The 22,562-nt window shown below is 45.4% G+C and overlaps 1 protein-coding gene across 1 annotated transcript in view; it reads left to right on the top strand.

Moving 5' to 3' along the window:
* Nucleotides 1-22,562, top strand: part of ATAD2 (ATPase family AAA domain containing 2) — a 114,908-nt gene that overhangs the window by 59,226 nt on the left and 33,120 nt on the right. The window contains exons 17-22 of the mRNA XM_065400132.1: nt 4,871-4,997; nt 6,140-6,326; nt 15,943-16,128; nt 18,025-18,160; nt 18,295-18,491; nt 22,341-22,500. Of these exons, the coding sequence (XP_065256204.1) occupies nt 4,871-4,997; nt 6,140-6,326; nt 15,943-16,128; nt 18,025-18,160; nt 18,295-18,491; nt 22,341-22,500 (993 nt within the window). The remainder of the gene's footprint in view (nt 1-4,870; nt 4,998-6,139; nt 6,327-15,942; nt 16,129-18,024; nt 18,161-18,294; nt 18,492-22,340; nt 22,501-22,562) is intronic.

Raw genomic sequence — 22,562 nt, forward strand, 5'->3', positions numbered from 1 at the left:
AAGACGCTTACTTTCACATCGCTATCCGCCCGGCTCACCGGCGGTTCCTGCGCTTCACTATCCAGCAACGCCATTTTCAGTTTGCGGTCTTGCCCTTCGGCCTCGCAACGGCCCCACGTGTCTTCACGAAATGCATGTCCGTGGTGGCGGCCTTCCTTCGGAAACGACGGATGCGCGTCTACCCATACCTAGACGACTGGCTCCTAGCGGGCCGGTCAGAGGCAGAGGTTCACGCCCACGTGACATTGGCGCTACAAGTGTTCCGCGATCTCGGCCTGTTGGTCAATGTGCCCAAGTCCTCACTAGTCCCCACACAGAGACTGGAGTTCATAGGGGCAGTCCTGGACTCGGTGGCGGCGCGGGCGAGCCTTCCCGTATCGCGTTTCCTGGCAATCTAGGAGGCCGTGACCTCCATCCAGAGATTCCCCACGACCACGGCCGGACGTTGCTTACAGCTCTTGGGGCACGTGGCGGCATGCACCCACGTGGTTGGACACGCCCGCCTCAGGCTCCGGCCTCTGCAGCTGTGGTTGGCCCAAGTATATCGCCCCAACAGCGACCCATTAGACATGGTTGTCACGATCCCGGCTCGGGTATCGAACGCCCTCTGTTGGTGGCTCGACCAACAGCAGGTCTGTGCGGGGGTCCCGTTCGCCGCCCCACAACCAATTCTGACGTTGGTGACAGATGCGTCGGACCTGGGTTGGGGGGCGCACCTAGGGGACCTACGCACTCAGGGCTTGTGGTCCAGGGAGGAACAGTCGCTTCACATCAACCTGAAGGAGCTGAGGGCGGTTCGCCTCGCCTGCCAGACCTTTCACGCCACCATAAGAGGGCACGGCGTGTCAGTTCTGACGGACAATACTACCGCTATGTTTTACATAAACAAGCAGGGCGGGTCCCGGTCCTCTCCTCTCTGTCACGAGGCTCTCCTCCTCTGGGACTTCTGCATAGCCCATTCAGTGTACCTTCGGGCGGCATATCTCCCCGGGGTCCAGAACGGATTGGCGGACCGTCTCAGCCGGTCCTATCTCACACACGAGTGGAGGCTGAGGCGGGACATCCTCCGTTCAATCTTCCTGAGGTGGGGGTTTCCCCAGGTGGATCTGTTTGCCACCATGGACAACAGCCAGTGCCCACAGTTTTGCTCCTTCCAGAACCGCAGTCCGGGCTCTCTGGCGGACGCCTTTGCAATCCCGTGGGGCGGGAGCCTGCGGTATGCCTTTCCCCCGTTCCCACTCATCCACAGGGTCCTTCTAAAGACGCGCAGGGACAGGGCGAAGGTCATTCTCATCGCCCCGGCGTGGCCACGTCAACACTGGTTTACAACTCTCTTAGAGCTGTCCGTGGCCTCTCCGATACCCCTCCCCCTCCATCACGACCTCATCACACAAGACCGAGGTCGCCTACTCCACCCGAACCTGCCATCGCTGCATCTCACGGCATGGCTGCTCTCTGGCTAAATGAGACGGAGCACAGATGCTCTCAGGAGGTCCAGCAAATCCTCCTGGGTAGTAGGAAACCCTCCACAAGGGCAACCTACCTGGCCAAGTGGAAGCGCTTCTTCCTCTGGTGTGAGTCTCAGCGCGTCCAGCCCTTGCGGGCCTCGATACCGATGATCCTGGATTACTTGCTGAGCCTGAGGTGCCAGGGCCTTGCCCCCGCTTCTATTAAGGTGCATCTAGCCGCCATATCGGCGTTTCACCCGGGGGAATTGGGGCTGTCCGTGTTTTCCAACCCCACTGTGGTCCGATTCATCAAGAGGCTGGATAGGATGTTCCCCTACACTCGCCCACCTATACCCCCGTGGGACCTCAATCTGGTCCTCATTAAGCTCAGGGGGGCCCCCCTTTGAACCCCTGGCCTCTTGCTCCCTCATGCACCTTTCATGGAAGGTCGCGTTCCTCGTGGCTGTCACCTCGGCTAGGAGGGTGTCGGAGCTGAGGGCCCTCACCTCGGAGCCTCCCTATACTGTTTTTTATAAGGATAAGGTGCAGCTTAGGCCTCACCCTAAGTTCCTCCCTAAGGTGGTCACGAGTTTTCACATGGGGCAGGACATCTGTTTGCCGGTGTTCTTCCCCAAGCCCCATACGGACCCACGCCATCGTAGCCTGCATACCCTCGATGTGCGGCGGGCGTTGGCTTTCTATCTGGACCGTACCAGGCCTTTCCGCAAGTCGACTCAACTATTCGTGGCCATTGCGGAGCGGATGAAGGGCCAGCCTATTTCAACGCAACGCCTGTCGGCGTGGATCGTGCTTTGCATACGCACGTGCTACGAGCTCGCCAACGTGCCTGCACCTCCGATCCGGGCTCACTCTACTAGGGCCCAAGCGTCCTCGACGGCCTTCTTGGCGCAGGTCCCGCTTCAGGAGATCTGCAAGGCAGCCACCCGGTCATCGGTTCATACCTTCACAGCCCACTACGCAATCCACCATCAGACCAGAGATGACGCGATGGTCGGCAGGGCGGTGCTTCAATCAGTTATTCCTTGACTCCTACCCTCCTCCAATGGTAAGCTTGTGAGTCACCTAATGTGGAATGGACGTGAACAAGCACTCGAAGAAGAAAAGACGGTTACTTACCTTCTGTAACTGTTGTTCTTCGAGATGTGTTGTTCACGTCCATTACACTTCCCACCCTCCTTCCCCTCTGTCGGAGTCACCGGCAAGAAGGAACTGAGGGAGGGTCGGGCCAGCAGGGATATATATACGCTGGGGCGGGGCGCTGCTCTGGCGAGAAGGGAGCCCCTGCGGGCCCGACGGGAGCCGCTGAGGGGGAAAGTTTCCGACGTTCGTGCACGCGGCGCGCGTACACCTAATGTGGAATGGACGTGAACAACACATCTCGAAGAACAACAGTTACAGAAGGTAAGTAACCGTCTCTTTTCAGTTCACCTCATACAAGTACTGTAGTGCAATCTCTTTATTGTGAAAATACAACTTACAAACGTATGAATTTTTTGTTTATTACTTAACTGCACTCCAAAATAAAACCATGCAAAACTTTAGAGCCTACAAGTCCACTCATTCCTGCTTCTTGTTCAGCCAATCGGTAAGACACACAACTTTGTTTACATTTACGGGAGATAATGCTGCCCACTTCTTATTTACAATGTCACCAGTGAGAACAGGCGTTCGCATGGGACTTTTGTAGTTGGCATTGCAAGGTATTTATGTGCCAGATATGCTAAACATTCGTATGCCCCTTCATGCTTCAGCCACCATTCCAGAGGACATGCTTCCATGCTAGTGATCATTAAAAAAAAAAAAAAAAAAATGCGTTAATTAAATTTGTGACTGAACTTCTTGGGGGAGAATTGTATGTCTCCGGCTCTGTTTTACCCGCATTCTGCCATATATTTCATGTTATAGTAGTCTCGGATGATGACTCAGCACCGGTTGTTCATTTTAAGAACACTTTCACTGCAGATTTGACAAAACGCAAAGAAGGTACCAATGTGAGATTTCTAAACATAGTTACGTCACTCGACCCAAGGTTTAAGAATCTGAAGTGCCTTCCAGAATCTGAGAGGGACGAGGTGTGGAGCATGCTTTCAGAAGTCTTTTTAAAGAGCAACACTCCGATGTGGAAACTACAGAATCCGAACCACCAAAAAAAGAAACTCAACCTTCTGCTGGTGGCATCTGACTCAGATTATGAAAATGAACATGCGTCGGTCCACACTGTTTTGGATTGCTATCGAGCAGAACCTGTCATTAGCATGAACGCATGTCCTCTGGAATGGTGGTTGAAGCAAGAAGGGACATATGAATCTTTAGAGTATCTGGCACGTAAATACCTTGCGATGCAGACTACAACAGTGCCATGCGAACGCCTGTTCTCACTTTCAGGTGATATTGTGAACAAGAAGCAGGCAGCATGCTCTCCTGCAAATGTAAACAAACTTGTCTGAGTGATTGGCTGAACAAGAAATAGGACTGAGTGGACTTTGTTTTATTTTTTAATGCAGCTATTTTTTGTACATAATTCTACATTTTGTAAATTCAACGTTCATGATAAAGAGATTGCACTACAGTACTTGTATTAGGTGAATTAAAAAATACTGTTTTTTATAGTGCAAATATTTGTAATAAAAAATAAATATAAAGTGAGCACTGTACACTTTGTATTGTGTTGTAACTGAAATCAATATATTTGAAAATGTAGAAAACATCCCAAAATTTAAATAAATGGTATTCTATTATTAACAGCATGATGAATTGCAATTACGTTTTTTAATCGCTTGACTTCCCTACTTGAAGCACTCTTTCCATTTATAGTATTCTGTAACATTTAAATTATACTTTAATACAAGCCTGTCAAACATGTAGCCCTCACAAAGTTAAAATGTGACCCTTGACTGACAGTACTGTGTTATCAGCTAATGCTCAGAACTTACCTGATTAATTTTTTTTAAAGTGATTTTTTAAAAAGAAAACATTTTCTTGAATATATATCTACACAGTTGTTCTAGGTTTGTCATGTTTGGTACCATTGTGTTTATGTAGAAAGGGCTTTCGCATGATACCAAACTCGACCCATTACCACCGACCAGAGGACCTGGAGCTGTAAGCCGGGGGACAGCAAGTCCCCCACCGCCATGCTGCAGAGGGTGACACCATTGAAATTTTTTCTGTAGAATTTTACTAATGAAGTGACACCACTTTCTTTCTATCATTAATTTGCCCACAGAATTACATGTGCTACCAGACTAATGGCTGTTTCTCTAAAGTGTTTTAAAATTATTGTCTTTGGATTGAATAAACCACCACAGACTAGTATGTTGAATTGTGAATACAACTTTTTTTCTTTGCAAGTTGATGATACAAAGTTCCCAGGAGAGTTAACGAACTTCTTTGTTTTTCAGATGTTGCAAGTGCTATTTTAGAAAGTGACTTAATGTATAGTGATGAGGAAATGCCTTCAGTGTTTGAAAATCCGCTTTCCCAGAAAACACCTAATAAGCAGAAAGCAAATGTCCTTAATTTTAACAGGTACTTGTCTTTTTGATCTTCAAATTGATTTAGGCTGCTGAATCCTTTGGTGCAAGGGAGATGGTCTGGGTTTTGTTTCCTTTTTTGGTTGGGGGAAGGGTTTTGCTTTCTTGCACCAGTCTTTGCCAGAAATAAACGTAGAAACAAGCAGATAAAATTGTTGGAAAGTATCATCTGATTAGAACTGACCAAATTTAGGGGAAAAGGCCCCTAATCCTTCAAGGAGATTCTCAAGCTTGGGGCACAGAGATTTGGAGATTCATCCCACTCGCCCCTTGGAGCACCTTACTTTAGATCTCAATCATGTATGTAGTTTGGCCTGTCTCTAAATCACATTGGTAATTTTCTTAGACATTTTTGATGCCTTTATACTTTTAGTTTCCAAGTTTATATATTCCATTGTAACTAACAGATTGTTGTTGGTTTTTCCCCCCCTTCTGTTATGTAATTTGCTATTTAATTTGACAACGGCTATGCTAATCTTTTAAAAAATATAATCAATTTTACTGATTTATTATGAGAATCATCAAAAACTTGTTTGAAAAGACACATTTTTTTGGAGTCTTAGTTTGGGTTGGACCACCAGTCATTTCAGTGAGAGATACTGCCAAATTCCTATTACTATGGTGGTTGAGGAGATGTTCTAATTTACGGAACTTAAAGATGTACACCTATTTCATGTCAAAGATTCTAGCCATTAAGTGCATTAATAGTATGATTGCAAAAACCAGTACTACACTCAGAAACATGGTTCAGAAGAACAAAACAATTAAGGAACTGGAAAGACTTTGCTGACTGTATTAGATTAACGACCAAACTGTGTGGAAAGACTGAAAAAGTGGAATGAATGAAATAAAAACAAATCTGTGATAGAAGTACAGTAAGTATATATATTTACTGTAATCCATAACCTATACTATTGCAGCTTTACTATTTTTTTCTGGTATATCTGATGCCTTATGTAAGAAAATAAGCAGAATTGTTGACAATACAGATTTATTTATTTGCATTCTAAAATTATGGTAGAATAGAGAGAGACTCAACACCTATGCTTTCATACATTGATGGAAATTTTTTTTGTTTTTAGTTCTTGGGTTTTTTTAATTATTTAAAATTTCCTGGTTTCACAATTCTTGTTTTAGAAGTGCTTATCGTCAGCCAACATCTTACAGACCAAGGCTCTTGATAGTTGGAGAGCCCGGTTTTGGACAGGGCTCTCATTTGGCACCAGCAGTAATACATGCTTTGGAAAAGTTCACGGTGTACACATTGGATCTCTCAGTTCTGTTTGGAATCAGTACCACATCACCCGAAGAAACATGTGCACAGGTGTGTGTGTGTGTGTATATTTATTTATTTATTTATTTATTTTAAATCTGGTAGGAATAATAAATTCTGTTTTCCAGAGTGGTTTTGGAGCAAAATGATTCAAGTGAGGCTAGCAAAACTATGACTTGTGGTTCAGTTTTAATGGTGTCTTAAAACTTTTTTGTAGGTTTTTGTGTCTGTCTGTGTGTCCTGTTTAATCTCAGTCTGAAAGGCCATTCCTTTCTTTGGGTAATGATCATACAGATAAAATGGGACATTGTCCTGTTTAGCCTTCTGCAATGAAGAACTTGTTTATAAAAGAACAGTAAGAGGATTTTCTTCTTAGAGTGCTTGCTCATATCAATTCCAATTAGGTGTGCGCCGCGTGCACGATCATTGGAAGATTTTTACCCTAGCAACACTCAGTGGGTCGGCTGAGGCGCCCCCTGGAGTGGCGGCCTTATGGCGCCAGATATATGCCCCTGCCGACCCAGCGCCCTCTCAGTTCCTTCTTTTAATCAGCCATCATAGCAACTCCTTTCTCTCATAGACTCATAGACTTTAAGGTCAGAAGGGACCATTATGATCATCTAGTCTGACCTCCTGCATGATGCAGGCCACAAAATTTGACCCACCCACTCCTCGAATAATTCTCTCCCATGACTCAGCTGTTGAAGTCCCCAAATCATGATTTAAAGACTTGAAGTCGCAGAGAATCCTCCAGCAAGCGACCCCTGCCCCATGCTGCGGAGAAAGGCGAAAAACCTCCAGGGCCTCTGCCAATCTACCCTGGAGGAAAATTCCTTCCCGACCCCAAATATGGCGATCAGCAGAACCCCGAGCATGCGGGCAAGATTCTCCAGCCAGACCCACATTGACCATTGATACTCATTACCAGCGATGGCACGTTATTGACTTATTGACTAAAATCACATTATCCCATCAAACCATCCCCTCCATAAACTTATCAAGCTTAATCTTAAAGCCAGAGAGGTCTTTCGCCCCCACCGTTTCCCTCGGAAGGCTATTCCAGAACTTCACCCCTCTGACGGTTAGAAACAGTCGTCTAATTTCAAGCCTAAACTTCCCGACGGCCAGTTTATATCCATTTGTTCTCGTGTCCACATTAGTACTAAGCTGAAATAATTCCTCTCCCTCTCTCAATCCTCTCCCCTTCCCTCTGTCTCTCTTCTCTTCCCCCCTCCCCCCCCCCGTTATTGAGAACCGTTTTGAGGACATATTCTAATTTACCAAAGAAAAGGCTTATCTCCTCCTCCTCCTTAATACACATAAAACAACTCATGTTTTGACATGTTCTAGCCATGTATTTGAAAGAAGCCCTCTTGTACTGATAAGTTGTTGTTAAAACTCCCAAACAGACTTGATCTCCCACGACCATGACAGTCTCTGTCATCCGAACCTCAAGTCCCTTCATCTCACAGCCTGGAAGCTCCATGGATCAACACTGCAGAGCTAGCTTGCTCTGGACTGGTTCGGGGAAGTGCTTTTAGGGAGCAGAAAACCATCCACTAGAGCCGCCTACCTGGCAAAGTGGAAAAGATTCTTCATCTAGTCTGTGCAGAAGGGGTCTCACCTACACAGTTGACACTACCTTTCATTTTAGATTACTTGCTCCACTTGAAACAAGAAGTCCTAGCATTGTCATCTATTAGTGTTCATCTGGCGGCAGTTTCACCTTTCCATCCATGGGTGAATGGCTGTTCTGTTTTCTCAAACTGTCTGTAGTCATTTCCTTAAGGGCCTAGAGATTGTACCCCCCAGGTACAGCAGCCACTCCCTCCCTGGTACCTCAAATTCGTGTTGGCAAGGCTAACAGGTCTTCCATTTAAACCACTGGCAACATGCTCTCTGCTCTAACTATCCTGGAAAGTGGCCTTCCTGGTGGCCATTACTTCTGCTAGAAGGATCTCGGAGATCCAAGCCCTTATGTCGGAAGCACCTTCTACAGTCTGCTTCAAGAACAAGGTTCAGATGTGGCCACAATTGGCCTTCCTTCGAAAGGTAGTCGCAATTCCATAGTAACCAGAATATCTTCCTACCTGTTTTCTATCTGAAGCCACATGCCAACAGATAGGAACAGAGACTCCACTCGCTGGTTGTCAGACGTGCACTAGCCTTCTACATAGTGTGACAGACCCAGACCAGTGGGGTACAGGAGTCTGGTAGAGGGCAAATATACTGGTCACTGGATGAGTAGTTTTCTGTTCCCTGAGTGACCAGAGCAGGGGCTGCACTAGAGTAATCAGGAACCTGCTAGAACCAGTTAAGGCAGGCAGGCTAATTAGGACACCTGGTGCCAATTAAGAAGCTGCTAGAATCAATTAAGGCAGGCTAATCAGGGCACCTGGGTTTTAAAAGGAGCTCACTTCAGTTTGTGGTGCGAGTGTGAGGAGCTGGGAGCAAGAGGCGCAAGGGGCTGAGAGTGAGAGGGTGTGCTGCTGGAGGACTGAGGAGCACAAGCGTTATCAGACACCAGGAGGAAGGTCCTGTGGTGGGAATAAGGAAGGTGTTTGGAGGAGGCCATGGGGAAGTAGCCCAGGGAGTTGTAGCTGTCATGCAGCTGTTACAGGAGGCACTATAGACAGCTGCAGTCCACAGGGCCCTGGGCTGGAACCCGGAGTAGAGGGCGGGCCCAGGTTCCCCCCAAACCTCCCAATTGACCTGGACAGTGGGTTCTTCCAGAGGGGAAGGTCTCTGGGCTGTTCCCCAACCCACATGGTGAATCTGAGGCAAGAAAATCCACCAATAAGCGCAGGACCCACCAAGATAGAGGAGGAACTTTGTCACAATAGAAAGGACTAAGTCATTTCGGAAGTCTACTCAGGTTTTTGTAGCCTTTTCAGACAAAATGAAAGGCCTTTCAGTCTCGGCTTAGAGAATTTCTTCATGGATTGCTTCCTGTATCCGCACATGCTATGACCTGGTGAAGGTCCCCGCTCCTCCTGCCCTGGCGGCGCGTTCCACAAGGTCTCAAGCATCTCCAGTAGCGTTTGTAGTTCAGAGGACATCTGTAGAGCGGCAACGTGGTTGTAAGTCCACACCTTTGCATCTCATTACGCCATCAACCAGCAGGTGAGAGATGACACAGGTTTCGACCGAGCAGTATTACAATCAGCATGCCAATGAACACTCAACCCTCCACTTGCGCAGCTTCTTGGGAGTCACCTACTTTGGAATGGACATGCGCAAGCATGTGAAGAAGAAGAAAAAATGGTTACTAACCTTCCATAACTGTTCGTCGAGATGTGTTGCTCATGACCATTCCAAAAGCCCCTCCTCCCACCCATCTATTGGAGTTAGCCATTAAGAAGGAAGTGGGGGGGATGCGGGTTGATGGGACCCTTTATACTGGTGCTGTGAGTATGCAACCCCACGAGGCACCAGAGCCAACCTGACAGATACCACTGAGGGGAAAACTTTCTGGCCAGCGGTGCTTGGGGCAAGCACACATCTACTTTGGAGTGGACATAAGAAATACATCTCGAAGAACGGCAGTTACGGAAGGTTCGTAACGGGGTTTCCTTTGCTTCTTTTTTCCTTTTTTTTAAACCATTCAGCAATTTTCTATCTTTTAATATCATAGTTCAGTACATATGTAACATCTTAAATTATTCGTTAACATAATCTTTATTTAGGTAGGGCGTGGTGTTTTCCATAACTTTCCTAACTCTCATAAGCTAATGTCAGCATGTTTTTATCTTTTCCAAATGTGGGTTTTCAGGGGACTTTTTGCTCAAAATTTAGCAAGCCTTGTCAGCAATTTCACCTGTTGCATTTTAAGGGGCTTATTCAGGTAGGACTGTGTTTAGCTGTTCCCCAACAATTCTATTAGTATAGTTATAAAAGTGCCCCTTTCAGAAATCTGAAACCATGATTTTTGCTGACTGAATCTGTGGTTATGTCTGTTTTTCACTTAAGTGGCCCCCCATCACAGTAATATCCGAGTGCCTTGTAATCTTTAATCTACCTCTGTAGGGAAGCACTATTATCTTAATGAGTTACTTGCCCAGGGTCACACAGGATGTTTGTGGCAGACCAGGGAGTTGAACCTAGGTATTCCATGGACCAAGCCAGCTCTCTAACCACTGGGCTGGCCATCCTTCCTCCCTGTCTGATCTCCGGCAGCATAGGTTCTCATCTTAAAATGATTCATCTTTTCTTGCTCCCAGTTTTTCATCTTTCCAGAAGGAAGGTAGGAGACCGTTTTCCAAAATACACATTGATCTTTCATTAGAATCCATGCTGTCAGGCTAACAATGATTATCCTCATCCCATCAAAATTAATTCTTTTCCCCCATACCACTTTCTTGGTGTCTGCACTGGTAAACTGTGCACAATAAGAAGGTAATGAAAATCCCCGAGCAAAGTGTTGTGTTAAAATTCCTTGACATACATCAATGCACATTTTCTTAATGTTTCTACGGGTATGTCTACACTACGAGAGTACTTCGATTTTAGTTAATTCGACTATGTGGAATCGATATTACAAAGTCGAACGTGTGTGTCCACACTAAGGACAGTAATTCGACTTTGTGAGACTTTGTGAGTCCACACTAACGGGGCAAGCGTCGACATTGGAAGCGGTGCACTGTGGGCAGCTATCCCACAGTTCCCGCAGTCCCCGCTGCCCATTGGAATTCTGGGTCGAGCCCCAAATGCCTTCTGGGTAAAAAAATGTGTCTAGGGTGCTTTTGGGCGCCTGTCGTCATCCGTCCGTCACTCACGCCCTCCCTCCCTCCCTCTCTGAAAGCGCCGGCGGGAAATCAGTTCGCGCACTTTTCTGATTACTGACAGCGCGGACGCCACAGCAGTGCGAGCATGGATCCCGCTGCGACCATCGCTGCAGTTGTGGCAGTTCTCAACGCCTCGCAGCTTCTCCTCCACCTGTACCAGAGGCAGCTGCAGATCAATCATGAGAGGAGGCTACGGCACCACCGTGACGGCATGAAGTCGGACACTAGCGCCGACCTCTCTGAGAACATGAGACCCAGCGCCCAGGACATCTCGCTGTCACTGGGTCTTGTTGATACTGTTGAACGGCGATTCTGGGCCCGTGAAACAAGCACGGACTGGTGGGACCGCATAGTGCTGCAGGTCTGGGATGAATCCCAGTGGCTGCGCAACTTTCGCATGCGGAAGGGGACTTTCCTCGAACTGTGCGAAAGGACACCCGGATGCGGGCAGCCCTGACTGTCCAGAAGTGAGTGGCCATAGCCCTCTGGAAGCTCGCAACGCCAGACAGCTACCGGTCCGTCGCTAACCACTTTGGTGTGGGCAAGTCTACCGTGGGGGTTGCTGTTATGCAAGTAGCCAGGGCAATCGTCAAGCTACTGCTATCTAAGGTAGTGACCCTGGGAAACGTGGAGCTCATCATAGATGGCTTTGCCGAGATGGGATTCCCAAACTGCGGTGGGGCTATAGATGGGACTCACATCCCTATCCTGGGACCGGACCACCAGGCCAGCCAGTACATCAACCGGAAGGGCTACTTTTCCATGGTGCTGCAAGCACTGGTGGACCATCGGGGACGTTTTACCAATATCAACGTTGGATGGCCTGGCAAGGTTCATGACGCTAGGGTGTTCAGGAACTCTGGTCTGTTTAGACGGCTGCAGGAAGGTCTTTACTTCCCGGACCACAAAGTAACTGTTGGGGATGTGGAGATGCCTACAGTCATCCTCGGGGACCCTGCATACCCGCTAATGCCCTGGCTCATGAAGCCCTACACTGGCGCACTGGACTCAGGGAAAGAACTATTCAACTACCGGCTGAGCAAGTGCAGAATGGTGGTGGAGTGTGCTTTTGGCCGTCTCAAGGGGAGATGGAGAAGCCTACTCACTCGCTGTGATCTCAGCGAGACCAATATCCCCATTGTGATAGCTGCTTGCTGTGTGCTCCACAATTTGTGTGAGAGCAAGGGGGAGACCTATATGTCGGGGTGGGAGGTTGAGGCAAATAGCCTGGCTTCTGATTACGTCCAGCCAGACAGCCGGGCGATTAGAAGGTCCCAGCGGGACGCGCTGTGCATCAGGGAGGCTTTGAAAGCCAGGTTCCTGACTGAGCAGGGTCTCCAGTGACAGTTTACTTTGTGGACACAGATGCTGAACCTGCCCCCGTTTCTTTACCCAGTTACTGTTGACTATCCTTCCAAGTTACATACCCCCTTCCCCACCTTCCCAACAAATAAAATCTGTTCCGTTTTTTTAATGAACAAGGTTCTCTTTTTTACTGTTTTCGCGGGAATGTTTTAAACCGGGGACGCAGACTGTGGCGGGGGGCGGGTTTAGTGTTTTGATGCAAATGATGCTTCTAAACTCCGGGAATGACAGGCTCCGCAGTGCTGGATTGGTTGTTTCAACGCAGCCTGCCAGCAGTCCTGGGCGGGACTGCATGTATGTGTCGGCCAAGTGACTTTCTGGCAGGGGGCGGAGGGTAACAGATCCCCTGCTGCGTGGCTCTGTGATCCAGGATAAGGACCGCGGCATAAGATCTCTAACTGCCCTCCCCCGCCACAAAGTCACAGATCAACCCCCTCGCACCCCAGAACATGAAAACCGCCTCCCAGACTGACCAGGGTAACTGGTGACTGTACTGTGTATGTGTCCTGATGCTGGACCTGCCCCCGCCTCTGTAGCCTGCTACAGGTGACTGTCCTGTCCAAGTAACAAACCCCTTCCCCCCCTTCAGACAGAATCCCCTCTAAAAGACACTCTCGGAAACAGTACTTAACAGAAACAGATGTTTTATTATGAACCGCACATGAAAAGGGGGGGGGGAGGAAACTTGGACGTGGGCTACTGTGAGACGGGTAGGAAAGGACTTTTCAAACTTTGGAACGAGAGCCTTCCATTGCTGCAGCAGTGTGCAGGGGCCGACTGAAAGTTTTAACGGCCCTTGCCGCCCCTCCTTCTTTGGACTTTTGGTGAGGGGGGTGTGGGACTTGGTGGCGGGGGAGGGCGGTTAGAGATAGACAGCAGCAGGGCTCTGTCCTCCTGCCTCCGGTCTTGCAGAACATCCACTAGGCGCCGGAGCGTCTCCGTTTGCTCCCTCATTAGTCCAAGCAGGGTTTGAGTAGCCTGCTGGTCCTCCTGGCGCCACCTCTCCTCCCGTTCCATGACTGCTCTGTGCATTTGTGACAAGTTCTCCCTCCACTGTGTCGTCTGGGCTGCCTGCTCTCGTGAGCAGGCCATAAGTTCATAAAACATGTCTTCACGCGTCTTTTTCTTCCTTCTCCTAATCTGCGCTAGCCTCTGGGAGTGTGATGCCAGGCTGGGTTGGGAGACAGTCGCAGATGTGTCTGTCGGAATGGGAAAAAGGGAGTAAATTCCTGAGACAGATAAATGAAGTTGCTAACAAAGAACATAGTCTTTCTCTGTGAACAACACCATGCACTGGACCTTTCACATGCGCACTCAGGACAAGGTCGAATTTTCGGCCCTCGTCTTCTGTGTCTGGGGTCCTGCAGTTGCGATCAGAGAAGCGTTGCAGGACACCTCTACTTCTGCTGCAGGATAACATGGTAAGCCGTAGACTTGTGGCAGCTTAAAAATGTAATAGTAGCACTGGGCTCCTTTCGCACTGAATGCAAGGCCACTCTCTGCTGGCAGCAATCAGGGAAGCATGAGCTCTGCCCCTGTCCCACCACCTCGCGGCTGTCCCCGGGAAAGATCCCTGTATGCTGCCCCTCTGCCGCCTCCACCGCGTGGCTGTAAAGCAGTCCCAATACTAACATTCCCCTCCCTAATTTAAAGCAGGGCGTCATGTGTGATATTACACTCATGAGGATCTCGGAGACCGAGAGAGGAAGGATGCTTCGTGAGACCATGCAGAGGCCAGGGCCGTATGCCGCCATGCTGTGCCGTGCATTGATCCCGGACTACCTGATGGACTCATGGCGTGGGAACGTGTGTTACCACGGGGGACCGAACAAGATCGCCCTTCCGCGGAACCTCATCCGCATGCTTGAGCGGTACCTCCAGGAGAGCTATGCCGAGCTATCCCAGGAGGACTCTCTGTCCATTCCCGGGCACATTGACCGTCTTTTCATTTAAGTGCAGCATACGGGACTACAGAGTGGAGCGTCCTGTGGTGGCCTAATCATGAATATCCGGACAGTATTTGATTTTCTATACATAGTTAGGAGTAAATAGTTCACTAAGCCAACTAAATCATGAACAACAAATTACTAATATAGTTAATATTCCTGTTTTGTTATAAATAAAAGTTTCTATGTTTAAATGAGTGACTGAAAAGCCCATTCTTAACAATATAAATATTCCGGTTATGTTAAAATTAAATGTTTAGATGTTTAAAGCACTCACTGCTTGATCCTTCCCCTGATTCGGTGTCCGGGGTAAGGGCTGTGGACCGTTGGTAGGGGATCTCGGTAAGGGTGATGAAGAGCTCCTGGCTGTCGGGGAAATCAGCGGTGCAAGCGCTGTCGACTGCCTCGTCCTCCTCATCTCCTTCCTCATCTTCCCCGTCACCTAACATTTCCGACGAGGAACCGGCCGTGGACAATATCCCATCCTCGGAGTCCACGGTCACTGGTGGGGTAGTGGTGGCGGCCGCACCTAGGATGGAATGCAGTGCCTCGTAGAAACGTGATGTGTGGGGCTGGGATCCGGAGCGTCGGTTTGCCTCTTTGGTTTTTTGGTAGCCTTGTCTCAGCTCCTTGATTTTCACGCGGCACTGCGTTGCATCCCGGCTGTATCCTCTCTCTGCCATGGCTTTAGAGATCTTCTCGTAGATCTTTGCATTCCTTCTTTTGGAGCGCAGCTCTGAAAGCACGGACTCATCGCCCCACACAGCGATGAGATCCAAGACTTCCCGATCAGTCCATGCTGGGGCCCTCTTTCTATTAGATTGCACGGCCATCTCTGCTGGAGAGCTCTGCATCGTTGCCAGTGCTGCTGAGCTCTCCACGCTGTCCAAACAGAAAATGAGATTCAAATTGGCCAGACAGGAAAAGGAATTCAAATTTTCCCGGGGCTTTTCCTGTGTGGCTGGTCAGAGCATCCGAGCTCGAAGTGCTGTCCAGAGCGTCAACAGAGTGGTGCACTGTGGGATAGCTCCCGGAGCTATTACCGTCGATTTCCATCCACACCTAGCCTAATTCGATATTGCCATTTCGAATTTAGCGCTACTCCTCTCGTTTTCGAGGAGTACAGAAGTCGAATTTAAAAGAGCTCTATTTCGAACTAAATAGCTTCGTGGTGTGGACGGGTGCAGGGTTAATTCGATGTAACGGCGCTAAATTCGATATAAACTCCTAGTGTAGACCAGGCCTACCTCTCTCTGGAAGAGTCATGCCTATAGTAATATTCAAATAGGTTTCAATCCTGGGGTTTTTTTTTTGTTTTTCCCTCTACTCTAGGCAAGACATTATTAATTTTAATAAAATTATACAAAATCACCTGTAATTTATGACTGGGTTTGTTTCATAGTTGACGCAAGGCAGAAGCTTGCCTCAGTATTAAGAATTGTTCTTTCCCAGTTGTTGCTTACTTAGTATATCAACTGTGAAATAGGAGTGACTAGTTGATCTTTAATTATTTATTACTGACCTATTCACGTGTTTCTCAGTATTCCCAAATCAATACTTTTCTTTTACTAGTTGATCCATGAAGCCAAAAGAACAGCACCAAGTATATTATACATTCCACATGTCCACTTATGGTGGGAGACTGTTGGATTCACTTTGAAAGCTACATTTACAACATTATTACAGAATATTCCATCATTTGCTCCAGTTCTGCTGCTTGCAACATCAGATGTACATCATGCAGCTCTACCAGAAGAGGTACTGTTTGCCAGTGCATTTAATATAATCTTCATCTCTTCAATTCAAATAACTTTTTAATATTAATCTGGTTCTGGTGGTTTATGAATCTGTCAAGATTGTGATCTTTTGGGCAAACATAGCAGAAGCAGATAGAAATATCCTTGCTTACGGTAGATTTCATTTGTAGAAAAATACTGTTTCACGGTAGATATCAGGAGAGCAGTTATGTAAGTGAACTTGAGTGTTTACACTTCAAAAAAAAAAATTTATTCCGTAATTGCAGGACTCATATAAACAATATGATTATGCAGCCACATGTTTGTGTTCCAGAATCAGTGTTTTTAAAAGCTGAGAAGGAAAAACTCCCGAATGTTAACAAATGTAATTAAGTCTAACTGAGCCTGTAGATACTCTGAAACAGTATCTCTCAGAGAAGTAAAGTCCTCCCATTCATCACAATGTAGTGTTAGCATTGAAGTCTAATGACAGTTTAAAAATATCAGTATAAACTATTCCAGTACAGGTTTTACCAGAATCATCATACTAATGTGCTTATCTATTGTTCTTGGATGTGCTGTAGTGGTATATATTGGACAAAGTGAATTGAGAAGCTAATTGCTGTCTGGGATTAGTGAGGAGGCAAAGATAACTTTTTCAGACATTCGCTAAACGTAAAGTTGCATCTGCCCTACTCAAAGGAAATGCATCCCCTTCCCAGTACTAAAAGACCCAAATGTCTTCTGGATAACAAAATTCCAAGGAGCCTACCAAATCTTGAATACCAAACAGGGTACAGTGACTTAAGTCAAGAAGCTTTAAATCACTTGTAGTTTTTCTGTCATTGATTTAAATCATGTTGAGGTTTTGTGAACTAATTTGAAAACCTGTGCTATTGCAACTTTCAATTTAAATTTTTTAAGGAACAGAATTAGAAATGCTGTTTTTGTTTTAATGCCCCTACTGGTAGGGTAGCCTACTTGAATTTTATAAAACTGCTGCTATAGGAGAGACAACCAAAATATTGAAAATTAAGGCCCTGACCCTGAAAACACTCAGATAGGTATGGAACATTACTCATATAAACAATTGTATCAGCTTCAAGGGGACTACTTATGTGCTTAAAGTTAAGCATGTGTATATGTGTTGTCAATATCATGGCCAAAAATCGTATTACTTATTACAGCAAACCCTGATGGAAGACTACAACCTTGTTGAAATATTTCAGCTTTCTTGACTTGTAGAAGGTGGTGTAGGTTACAAATATAGTACAGGCCATTTGCTTATCAATGTTGTCTTTTTGAGTTTGTGGTGATCTCACAGATGATGATGCCCTGGATTTGTCTTTCAGCGAAAATGTTTCATACTTAGAATTCTCTCTTTAGTAGAAGAAATATCTTTATGTAGAATCTGAATTTCTACAGATTAGGAAACTAAAGAAACAAGTACAAAATGTCCACATTAGCAATTTAATTTCTCTGACATGGAGAAAAAGTAAAAATTAGTAACATGTAATTAAAAATATCAATTTATGATTTAAAAAAAAATAACTTTAAAAAAAAAAATCTACATTAGTGCAGAACCCCCAGTTGTTTCCTACTTAGCTGTTGGTGTAGTGCAGTCTGCAGTTCAGTGACGCACTTTAATACAACAGTCTTCAGTTTGGGGGGCCAAGTGAAATGAATTTATTTCATATTCCACATGTGGCCGCTTCAACGAAGGCCTAATTTTAAGTCATTAAGGAAATCTAGCCTTCTAGAGCCAAGAAGCTAATTCTTTTATCACTGATGCTTCTGTATTGTGCTCTTCAGTTTGTCCTTCAATTTAGTATAAAAATGCACATAAAATGCACTTTTTTTGTGATATCACAGGAATCCTGTGACTTGTATTTTATAAATAATCTTTTTCCCCCCTTAGGTGCAGGAATTATTTGTTGATGATTATGGAGAAGTTTTCAATGTCCAGTTGCCTAACAATGAAGAAAGAAGGAAATTTTTTGAAGATTTAATTCTGAATCAAGCTGCTAAGCCTCCTGTATCAAAAAAGAAAGCAGGTTAGGATGTGCTACAAACATCATTTTACCAGCTGTGCTCTACCGTCACTAAAATAAATATTGGAGTGTTGCAGAATGCATTGATTGAAAAACTAAACCCTGTAAATTGGCTTAAATCCTCTGTTTGACTTAAGTTTTGCAGGCCTTAGAAGTCCTTCCAATAGCACCACCGCCTGAGCCACGACAGTTGACAGTCGAGGAGGTGAAACGGCTTGAGGAGCAAGAGGAGGATACATTACGTGAACTTAGGATTTTCTTGAGGAATGTTACACACAGACTTGCCATTGACAAACGTTTCAGAGCATTTACAAAACCCGTTGACCTAGATGAGGTAAAGTTAAGGTTGAGCTAAACGTTTAGCATTCAGTAAAAGACCCTTCCTTGCCTTTTTGAAACTCAAATTGGTTGCCACCACGGTTTGATCAGCAGAAAGGTTTTCATGTAGGCATGTATGTAACAGCAGTAAAAAGAATATAGTTTTCTTTATTTAGAAGAGAGTTGTTAATACTGTTCTTAGTTAAAAAGAAAACTTAAAGCTTTCCTCACTTTTAGTAGGCCATAAGTCATTTCTGTGGGAACAAGAGTGGAACCAGCAGTCAACAGAAGTGTTAAGACTACACTCTCTGTTTTAGCATGTTCAAAGTTCAGCAGCAAGTGCAGTGTTTTCAAATGGCAACTGTGATTTTAAGGACTGAATAGAGTCCAAATAGTAACTTTCTGATACTAGGGACAAACGTTGCATTCTTCAAAGTTATATGTGGGTCTAATATATCCAGATCTTTGCTAAAGAAAGATAGCGCAATATTACGTAAGAGAACAGTGGACACAGAATTCCAGAGTTGCTTTGGACCAAAACTCAGCAGGTAATAAATGACAAGTTGTGGCTATTTTGTCTCACTGAGGATACAAGTTGACCGTATTACCTTTTTTCCCTGGAAGATGGACTACAAATGGCTTAGCACTCTTCAGATATGTACATGCTTCAGGGAGAGAGGAGCATAGTTTAAGGACTACTGAGCACCATGAAGAACATCAGTAATGCTCCAACTCTAATGGAGGAAGTAGGAGAGAAAGGAAGGCTACTACTTGGAGATCAGAAAATGTAGGGGGAAAATGAGAATTGCTAAAAGCCAAACAGAGTTGGACCTTGCAAAGGAAATTAAAACCTATAGTAAAAGATTCTTTAGCCTTGTAAATAAAAAGCAAACCAGGAAGAAGTGTGACTGCTATGCACAGAGGGGGTAGAGATTAAAGATAACCTCGGCATGGCTCAACAGCTAAACAAATATTTGGCCTCAGTTTTTAATAATAATGCATGGGGACAGTGGCAGGGTGGCTAATGGGACTGAGGATATAGAGGTAGAAATCACCATATCTGAGGTGGAAGTCAAGCTCAAGCAGCTTAATGGGACCAAGTTGAGTGGCCCAGATAATCTGCATCCAAGAATATTAAAGGAACTGGCATGTGAAATTGCAAGCCTAGTAGCAAGGATTTTTAATGAGTCTGTAAACTCAAGAGTTGTACCCTAGGACTGGAGAATTGCAAATGTAGTACCTACATTTAAGAAAGGGGGGTGGGGTTATGTGGGAAAATACAGGCTCATTAATTTGACCTGAGTTGTATGCAAGGTCTTGGAACAAATTTTGAAAGAGAAAGTAGCTAAGAACATAGAGGTAAATGGTAACTAGGATAAAATACAACATGATTTTACAAAAGGTAGGTCATGTCAGATCACCTGATCTTTCTTTGAGAAGATAATCTATTTTCTAGACAAAGAAAATGCAATAGATCTAATCTACCTGGATTTCAGTAAGGTGTTTGATACAATTCCTACCCCTGGGGGAATTCTGTGCACAATATTTTAAAATTCTGCATGTTTTATTTCTCAAAATAACACTATAATCACACTAGTTTCAATTATTTTGTAATTTATTTCAAAAATACCTATCAGCAGTTATGCCTGTAACAATACAGAGAAGAAAAAAATTCCCCCAGGAGTAGAGAGTTAAGGAAACCCCTACGACAACCTAGTTCCTGTTTCTCTGCCCCCTCCCTCTCCGAGCCCAGCAGGGGGACCAGACACCCACACACCCTATCCCTCCAGAGCCCAGCTGTGGGGTGCCCCCCAGCCCAGACACCTGAACTGTCCACCCCCCCCAGAGCCAACCTGCCCCCCCCCAGCCCAGACACCTGCAAACCAACCCCTTCCCCCCCACCCCACCCCCAGCTCAGGATCCAGAAGGAGAAACAGCCTGATGCTGGGTCCCAGGCTTGTAGGGAGTTTCCTGCACGCTGCCCCCTTCCTTAAGGGTGTGCTGGAGTACTGCAGCTGCAGGCAACCCTACGGGTACCTCACCCTGCCCCCAGCAGTGTTGTCTATTCGTGAGCTAGGCTCTGCCTGGTCCAGTGTCCCCTAGTGGCAACCAGGAGCTCTGCAGCCCATTTCTGCAGGAGGAAAAGGAAATTCTGCACATAACATTAATTTCTGCACAAATTCTGCATTGCACAATGGCGCAGAATTCCCCCAGGAACATGTTCCAGATGGGATATGCACTTAGAGACTCACAACAAGGATTTGTACTATAAGCTGGGGATGTATCAGTTGGAAGTAACAGAGGAGAAAGACATGGGTGTATTAGTCAATTACAGAATAACTATGAGCTTCCAGTCTGATGCGGCTGTGAAAAGGGCTGATGGAATCCTAGGATGCATCAGATGAGAGATTTCCAGTAGAGATAAGGAAGTATTACAAGGCACTGGTGATATCTCATCTGGAATACTGTGTGCAGCTCTGGGTCTCCCATGTTTAAAAAAGATTAATTCAAACTTCAAACAGGTTCAGAAAAGGGCTACTAGGTTGATCAGAGGAATAGAAAACCTACCTTATAAGAGGACAAATGAAGGCTGAGGGGAGAGATGTGGTTGCTGTCTATAAATACATGAGATGGATAAATACCAGGGAGGGAGAGGAGTTATTTAAGTTAAGGGCCAATGTTGGCACAAGAACAAATGGATATACACTGGCCATTAATAAGTTTAGGCTTGAAACTAGATTAAGATTTCTAACTATCAGAAGAGTGAAGTTCTGAAACAGCCTTCTAAGGGGAGTATTGGGAGCAAAAAACAACTTGTTTCAAGACTGCTTAATGAGTTTATGGAGGGGATAGTATGATGAGATGTCTACAATAGCATATGGCCTATCTGTGACTGCTGTTAGCAAATATCCCCATCCCCAACGGCTGGAGATGAGACACTAGATGGGGAGGGCTCTGAGTTAGTACAGAGTATTCTTTCCCAGGTGTATAGTAGGTCCTGCCCATATGCTCAGAGTCTAACTGATTACCATATTTGGGGTCAGGAATGAATTTCCCCCTAGGTCAGATTGGCAGAAACCTTGGGGGGTTTCACCTTCCTCTGTGAGTGGGGCCTGGGTCATTTGCTGGCTTAAACTAGAGTAAGTTGTGGATTCTCAGTAACTTGAAATCTTCAAATAAAGATTGAGGACTTCAGTAACTTAACCAGAGGTTCTGAGTCCTCTATTACAAGAGTGGGTGGGTAAGGTTTTTGTGCAGGAGGTCCGCCTAAATGATCGTTATGGTCCTTTCTGGCCTTAGAGTCTATGAGAGAAGCTGAGGAGAAATCTCATTGCTGAGCTAGGTAGTACAATATCTAGTTTCCCTCAAGGGCGATGAAGGTAATTGGTTTAGTTTTTTGGGTTTTTTACATTATGAAATGATGGGAACCACTTGCAACTCTTGACAGAAGAAAATTGAACTTAGAAATATAGTTAGAGGGAGAGAAGGGTTAAAACTTTGAATGTTTGATAAAGAAAATGTCAGATTAAATATGCTGCATCTCAATTAGATGCCAACTATAGGTTATTTAGAAATAAGTAACGAGGAAACCATTACAATACAACAAGAATATATGGTAAAATAACACCAGATTTCATCTTCAGTGTAAATAAGAACTTGGAAACTGTATATAACATGATATCAAAACTTCCATTTTCAAGAAACCTCATAGTAAATCTGAATAACTTCTGCAGACAAACAGCATATATACTCAGCATTGTTTGGGGCAACTCATTTAACTGAGGGTGTATGATCCTTAATTTGTCAGCTGTGAAGAAAGTTTAATTACAAAGCTTTTGAACACATTTTTATATTTCATTTGTAGGTACCCGATTATGTCACAGTTATCAAACAGCCAATGGATCTTTCAACAGTTATCTGTAAAATTGACCTGCACCAATATCTGACTGCAAGAGACTATCTGAGAGATATTGATCTAATCTGTAGCAATGCTTTAGAGTACAATCCAGATAGAGACCCAGGAGGTGAGGATTCATTTTATTCCATTACTGTAAACAACCTTTAAAAATGTATAGTGTAACAATAC

The sequence above is a fragment of the Emys orbicularis genome, chromosome 2, assembly GCF_028017835.1.
Source record: "Emys orbicularis isolate rEmyOrb1 chromosome 2, rEmyOrb1.hap1, whole genome shotgun sequence".
Lineage (NCBI taxonomy): Eukaryota > Metazoa > Chordata > Testudines > Emydidae > Emys > Emys orbicularis.